We start from the raw sequence: 7656 nt of genomic DNA, 5'->3' as shown, positions 1-7656 counted from the left end.
AAAAAAAAAAAAGAAAGAAAAAAGAAAGAGACACTTCCTCTTATCAGCTATTCAGCTATTTGGATACCTTGAAATACAGCTCTCACAGGAAAAGCACAATAAATGTTTTATTATTTCCCTTTATTTTCCTGATCTTAAAAGAATGCATCAGTTTCCTAGCATCCTCCAAAAGTCAAGAGTTGTTTTTACTATTTTTTTTTTTGGCCATTGTTACAAACTCATGGATTTAAGGATTTCAGTACACTACAGTACTGTACCATCCTTGAGCAACTGAGAGCCTCTTCAAGGTGCCTCCAGAGTCCTAATCTTTGATAGCCTCTTTACACTCTAGCATGACAAGGTGACTCCAAGTTCATCCTACACACTTTCTGCTTTCAAATTGGAATTATCCATTTCTTCAAAGAGGACATAATTAATCCATTCTTGAGCCTATGTGTTCCATAAACGTTTTCAAAACTAAATAAAGCAACTGCTGAGCAAAGTCCACTTCCTGAACTAATCATTTTTAATTTGAACAACGTGTATGATGCACAATAAGTATATATAATCATTTCTCCATCCTAATTAAAAAGTAATTAAAATCCTTTACTCATCACTTAAAGTTCCTGGACTCATTATGTACCAAAAGACCTACCAAAAACACTCTGCTTTGTTATTACAATAAAATTCAGCAATTCAAATCAACATAATGATCTGAATACACCTGCTGCAGGGTGAGGGTTGAAATCAAAAAGCATAAAAAGCAAGCTTCTTTATTATAATCCTCCTTCAAGAACCACAAGAAAAACAATGCAGGGATAACCATAGGAAGTTGTCTGAATAAAGCTTTAATTAAGGTAAGCATTTTAAATTAAAGGTTGGAGTAGTTCATGACAATGAGTAAACAGTGCCTAATTAAATATCATGCGTTTAAATTGAACATAACCATTTGTCATCTTAATTATTCACATTACCCAAAAGTCATTATTATGAGAATAACATTAACATCTTTTCAAATGCACCCAAATCCCTCAGTGAAAAACACAAAGCCCTCATTCTCAAAATCACAACTAAAACAAAATCATGTTTAATCCTTTACGCTTTCTAAACATCTCAAACTAATGTTATTAGTGGAAACAGAAAATGTTTTTGAAGAATTTTTTCAGTTGCTATATTTGTAACTAAATTCTTTTAGAAATACCTCACAGTAATTCTTTTAGAAATACCTCACTATAATGCCTCACAGTGCTGAGGCATTATAGTAAGACACTTTAGAACATATTTAGTTCCGATTTATAAAAGTCACTGCCCCATTTGAAGAGCAGCCTAGGAAAAGGGGAGCAAAAACAATAACTACAGATCCTCTCAGGTCAGAGATTACTTCTACAATCAAAGTACTATGCAACAATCTTTTTTTTTTTTTTTTTTGAGACGGGGTTTCCCTCTGTCACCCAGACTGGAGTCACAGCTCATTGCAGCCTGGACCTCCTGGGCCCAAGTGATCTTTCACCTCAGCCTCCCAGGTAGCTAGGACCATAGGCATGCACCAACACATCTGGCTAATCTTTTGTATTTTTTGTGGAGATGGGATTTCGCCATGTTGCCCAGTTGGGTCTCAAACTCCTGGGCTCAAACAATCAAATTTAAAGTGGAATCCCCTTCTCTAATGTCTGCTTACAATACGTGTTTGAGCACTTTTACTACTTCTGGAATTACGGTCCCTTAATTTATATTACTTAAATTTCCTAAACCAGGTGAAAATGGAACAAGTTTATTCCCATTATACATATAATTGGACATATAATTAACTAGATCTGATACAGTATTTATAGTCATTTAATTATCCCTTCTAGGAATCCTAAGCTACAACTTAGTAAGTGATTAAAAATAAATGTAACAAGCTGGACACGGTGACTCACGCTTGTAACCCCATCACTTCGGGAGGCCAAGGCAGGTGGATCACTTGAGGCCAGGAGTTTGAGACCAGCCTGGCCAACATGGTAAAACCCCATGTCTACTAAAAATACAAAAAATCAGCCGGGCATGGTGGCGGGCGCCTGTTATCCCAGCTACTCGGGAGGCTGAGGCAAGTGAATTGCTTGAACTCAGGAGGTGGAGGTTGCAGTGAGCTGAGATCACGCCATTGCACTCCAGCCTGGGCAACAAGAATGAAACTCCACCTCAAAAAATAAATAAATAATAAATAAATAAATAAAATATGTAGCAATAAAAACACTCTTTGTTGTTTATGGTTAATAGATGCAGCCATCTCCAGATTTGCTAGTCAAGGACTAATCCGCAAAAGTAATTTATCCATAATTTGTAATTGTGAACTATATTTATATGTGTACAAACATTCCCATTTAGTAAACTCTAAATTCATTGGCATATTTATAACAATGGCACTATTCAGAATACTTACAATTACCATTTTTGCCCATAATCTGCACATAATTCTAATTTAGCATGCTAAGCTAATATGCTATATTCCACATATTATGTAATAAAATATCTATATGTCGCATACCTGTCTACTGCTAATGTGTGTCTCCTTCATATAATAAGCTTAAATAAATACACAAAGGAAATTATTTATGAAATAAACATTTTAAAATTTTATCTCAAATCAAAGTTGTACAAAGGATATAATAGCTATTTCCAAGATAATTAAATGAACACTGTAAGACTCAAATTAGGTACCCATAAAGGAAAGAGGAGAAAACAAGATTTACCTTACATCATAATAAATATCTTATGTATCAAAGACTTAAATGTTAAAAAAAGAAAAAAAAATTAGAAGAAACTGGGGGAGTGTTTAATATTGAATATTGCAGAGTGAAAAGGTCAAGATATAACATAAACCTAAGTTTCATAAAAGGTTATAAATTCGGCCAGGCGCGGTGGCTCAAGCCTGTAATCCCAGCACTTTGGGAGGCCGAGACAGGTGGATCACGAGGTCAAGAGATCGAGACCATCCTGGTTAACATGGTGAAACCCCGTCTCTACTAAAAATACAAAAAATTAGCTGGGCATGGTGGCACGTGCCTGTAATCTCAGCGACTCAGGAGGTTGAGGCAGGAGAATTGCCTGAACTCAGAAGGCGGAGGTTGCGGTGAGCCAAGATGGTGCCATTGCGCTCCAGCCTGGGTAACAAGAGTGAAACGCCGTCTCAAAAAAAAAAAAAGGTTATACATTCAATTGTATAAAAATAACCACCTTCTGGCCAGGCACAGTGGCACATGCCTGTAATCCCAGCACTTTGGGAGGCAGAGGTGGGCAGATCATCTGAGGTCAGGAGTTCAAGACCAGCCTGACCAACATGGAGAAACCCCACCTCTACTAAAACTACAAAATTAGCTGGGCATGGTAGCGCATGCCCTCCAGAGGCTGACGCAGGAGGGTGGCTTGAACCTGGGAGGCAGAGGTTGTGGTGGGCCGAGATCATCCCACTGCACTCCAGTCTCAGCAACAAGTGCAAAACTCTGTCTCAAAATAATAATAATAATAATAATAACCACCTTCTAGACCATCCAGACCAACATGGTGAAACCCCATCTCTACTCAAAATACAAAAATTAGCTGGATGTTGTGGCACGTGCCTGTAAACCCAGCTACTCAGGAGGCTAAGGCAGGAGAACGAATCGCTTGAACCTGGGAGGCAGAGGTTGCAGTGAGCTGAGATCACACCACTGCACTCCAGCCTGCTGACAGAGCAAGACTTGGTCTCAAAAAAAAAAAAAAAAAAAAAAAAATCGCTTTCTGCACTGCAAATGCCACCAAAAAAATGTCTTAAGACAAATAACCAATTAAGAAATATTAGTTATTCATATGAAAAGGGCTAATTTCCCTGATTTAAAGTACACACAAATGAATAGGGAAAAAAATATCAACAACCCAATAGAAAAATGGAAAGGATAAACTGTTCACAGAAAGAACAGGAAAAGTGTTCATAAAAATATAAAAAGATGCTCAACTTCATTCATAATAAAATAAATACAAATCTAAAGTACACTAAGATACCATATTTTACCTATCAGGCTAGCAAAGATCAAAAATTTTGAGCAGAATTCTACTAAAAGCTTGGAAAACATTTCTTGGAAAACTGGTTCCATGATGCATGAAAGGAAACTTGACAACATCCTTCAAAATTACAAATGCATATATCCTTTAACCCAGCAATTGACTTTTAGGAATTGATCCTACAGGTATAGACACTCACCTGAAATATAAATATTAATCACAGAATTGTACATGACAGCAAAAGATATGAGTAGGGAGGCTCTGAATGGGCTCAGATATTTACAGTCAAAAAAAGCCCAAGATATGAAACAGCAACTACGATGTGCTATCATTTCTATAAAGGGTAACTATTTATACTCATATTTGCTTGTATATGCCAAGCTCTCTCTGAAGGAACATGCAAGCAACTAATATCACCACTGGCCTCTGAGGAAGTGGGGCAGGGTGGCTGAAGCAGGGGTTAAAACACGGTATCGATATTTTGTTGTAAATATTTTTATTCCTTTCAAATATTAAACCATGTGCTATATTACCTATTCAAAAAATAATTGTTTTTAAAGGCAAAAAAAGAGGGGCCCAATCATACAATATATACACATGTGACCAAATCTGGGATTGTGGTTTATAGATTGAAAAGCAGAAAGGATCTACTTCTCCTGTACATGTGTTTTATTCTATCAATGGTTGGCTTGGTTTTATTCATCACTACAGTTTTATTTTAAAATTTAACAGAATTAATTCAAAGTTTTATTCATTACTATGCTTTTATTTTTAAACTGTACAGAACTTATTCTAATATTTAAACAAATATTTTTCTACATAAATAGGTTCATATCACATGTTTATCTTTATTATGCCATTTTGAGAAAAACAGAATGATCAATTTAGTGAGTGCGAAAGATTTAAGCTCAAAGAGATGCTTTTATGTTCCAAATGTATAAAATGCGAACTGTCATGCTCATTATGCCAACAAATACTCTGCATTTCCAGAAAACTTCGTAGAATTAAGGCTTCTGAACCTCCAAGTGGGATGTAAATTCTTAGTGCAAACCAAACACAACCAGGGAATATACAGCTAATAAACCCAGAAATGTGTATCTTCTATAAAGCTAAAAACACAGCCTGCATTATAGAGAAGTGGAATCTTAACTGTAATGACCCCCAATATCACTAAACGGCATTTCTGCCAATTACTGGCTTTAAAAAAAAAAAGTGAAACAAAGCAATCTCTCTTTTCTATAAGCTCATAAAACGACTTCATGCTTTATTAAAGAACATCAATTACGTCATCTGAATCTACTTTTTTTTGAAATGGGAATTTAAATCTAGTTAGTTCCTCCACAATTTCCTTTATGTCCAAGTAAAATAATCCTAGAAACAGGTGGAGAGAAAGGCACAATTCTGAATTAACTCAAAAAAGCAGAAGCAGATGAATTAGTATTCTGATAAAAAGAATATAATCCTTTGGTAAAATCGCTGTTAAATTGTAAAGGTCCATTTTAATTACCCCAACTAGGTAACTGGGCAGTTTGAGCATAACATCTCCGTTATGTTCGACTCTTCAAGACTTTTTAAGTGGCACTTATTTTAATGATACAGAATTGTGATGCTATCACCATTCTTGTAACCTGTCAAATTATCCAAATCACAACATCTGCGGTCAGGTTGCTTCTCAAGATTTCTGTTCTCCTGCCAACTAAAGAGGCCCTGACTGCTCCTTGGCGCGCACACGGAGGCTGCACTGCAGGTCTGCACCGAAAGCGCCCAGCACGGACCCGCCCCACAGGTGCGATTTCCGCGGCCCACATCACCATCACCCTCCCGACTTCAACATCTCCAGGGTCATCACCCCTGAAGGGCTTTGCCTTTACAACTACGCCGATTCCCTCTGCCTCGCTGGGGAATCAAACTTCCCAGTGACAACGACAGCGGCCAGCACAGGACGTCCAGCAGCTTGGCAGGGCTTGACGCTCAGTCTCAGACCCGGGGAAGGTCCGGAGTCCGGGCACGATGGCGCGGGCTGCGCAGCCCTGCCCACCTGGCCTGCGTTGTGCGAGCCCTGGCCCCGGGGACGCAGGGGAGGCAGCCGGGCCGAGCGAGCGTGGGGAGCTGGGCGAGCGCCGGGAGAGAAGAGGGAGGAGGGGTCAACGGAAAGGGCGGAGTAGGGGGGCCGATCGAGGAACGCTGGATTTAGGAGGAGGGGGCCTTAACCGCAGTACTGAGGTTTCTTCCAGAAGCTCGGAGGCTCGGGGAAAGGGGTGGGGAAGAAACCCGTAGAGGCTCGGCGCGGCGACGGGGAGGATCCCCGGGGTCTCTGGGCGGACGGGGTCTGCAGTCTGAGGGAGGAGTCGCCAGGGCCGCCGAATCGGGACAGGCTGCGGAAAAGTCAAGGAAGGCGGCGCGCGAGCTCGCCAGCAAAGGAGGGCTGCGCTGCTCGCCAGAGCGGAGCGCCGGGCAGCCCGGGCCGCAGGACTCACCGCGCTGACGGCGGCGGCGGCGGCGCCGGACGACGAGGGGCCGGGCGCGTCCTGCCTCCTCAGGCGGGACTTGAGGCTCTTCATGGCTAACTCTAGCCAGTCCCGCGCGCCGCGAGCTCGGCGCGCCTGGCCCGCTCGCGAACCTTAAAGGCTGCGGGATGCGGGATGCGGGACGCGAGCGCGCGATGGGGAGGCGGCGGCGGCGGCGGCGGCTGCGGGCGGCGGCCGAAGCGGCGCGGGCTGTACCCGCCCCACCTGCCTGCCACCTGGGGGCCCGCGAGGCCGACGGCTACGGGTCTGAGGCGGGGCTCCCTTCCGGTAGCCAATCGAACCGCCACCCTGGCGGGGGCGTGGCAGACTTCGACCAATCGAAGTCCGGGAAAGGGGAGGGACTTCCCTTTTAAACTTAGTAACACCCTTCCTCTCTCCGCTGGAGGAAAAGTTTGGGAACTTTAGCCCGGGAAGGGGCGTGGAGAGATGCGCGGGCCGGGCTCCAGACCACCGGAACCCGCCCACCCGGACCGTGGACTTCAAGGTCTAGAGAGAGCATGGGGTCCCACCTCTGCCACCTCTCATCTTCCCGGAGTCCCGTCCTTTTCCCACCCACGCGCTCTTTCCCAAGTCACGTTCCTTCCCTTCCGTCTGGTCTCAGAAATGACTCTTGGTTGGCTGTACACACACCAGCTTTCAGAACTGACTTTTCAGTCTCCTATTTTACTACCAATTCCTGGTGCCTGGAAACAACCAGACGCATCAAAAATTCCAGAAACAAACAGTCTCGAAGAAATAAGGTGCTGATTGTGTAGTAAAACGTACACTTACGAAAGACCTTGAAAGACGTTATAATTACAGTACAACTTACGCGCTTGATTGTTTGTTGAGTCAAGAACCCGCCGCACTGGAAGCAGAGGCATGGAATGGGGGCAGAGCGGGAGGGAGGGGAAGAGGTGCCATCAATTAAAAATAACCCCCATAGCCAGTGATATAAGTTGTCAAAAAAGTTTCTTCAAAAAGGTTTTTTTGTTTCCTGTAGAAACACATTACACTTAAACGTATACGATGAAGTTAAATCATCCTACCTAGAAATCTGAGTTAATAAATATGATTTAAGAGGATGAAGAAACAGGAAGATGTTCAGCACCCAATAATTTGCTGTTCCTGTCACATCTTCAAAAGACTT

General features: G+C 42.3%; 1 protein-coding gene across 1 annotated transcript in view; it reads right to left on the bottom strand.

The window, feature by feature from the left end:
* UACA (uveal autoantigen with coiled-coil domains and ankyrin repeats) overlaps positions 1-6678 on the bottom strand; it is a 100965-nt gene extending 94287 nt beyond the window's left edge. Inside the window, exon 1 of the mRNA XM_017548157.2 lies at positions 6477-6678. Coding sequence (XP_017403646.1) covers positions 6477-6560 — 84 coding nt within the window. The 5' untranslated portion in view covers positions 6561-6678. The remainder of the gene's footprint in view (positions 1-6476) is intronic.
* Positions 6679-7656: the final 978 nt, after the last annotated feature.

The sequence above is a fragment of the Cebus imitator genome, unplaced genomic scaffold (genome assembly GCF_001604975.1).
Source record: "Cebus imitator isolate Cc_AM_T3 unplaced genomic scaffold, Cebus_imitator-1.0 Scaffold203, whole genome shotgun sequence".
NCBI classification, from domain to species: Eukaryota; Metazoa; Chordata; class Mammalia; order Primates; family Cebidae; genus Cebus; species Cebus imitator.
This window is presented reverse-complemented; position numbering and strand designations above follow the sequence as displayed.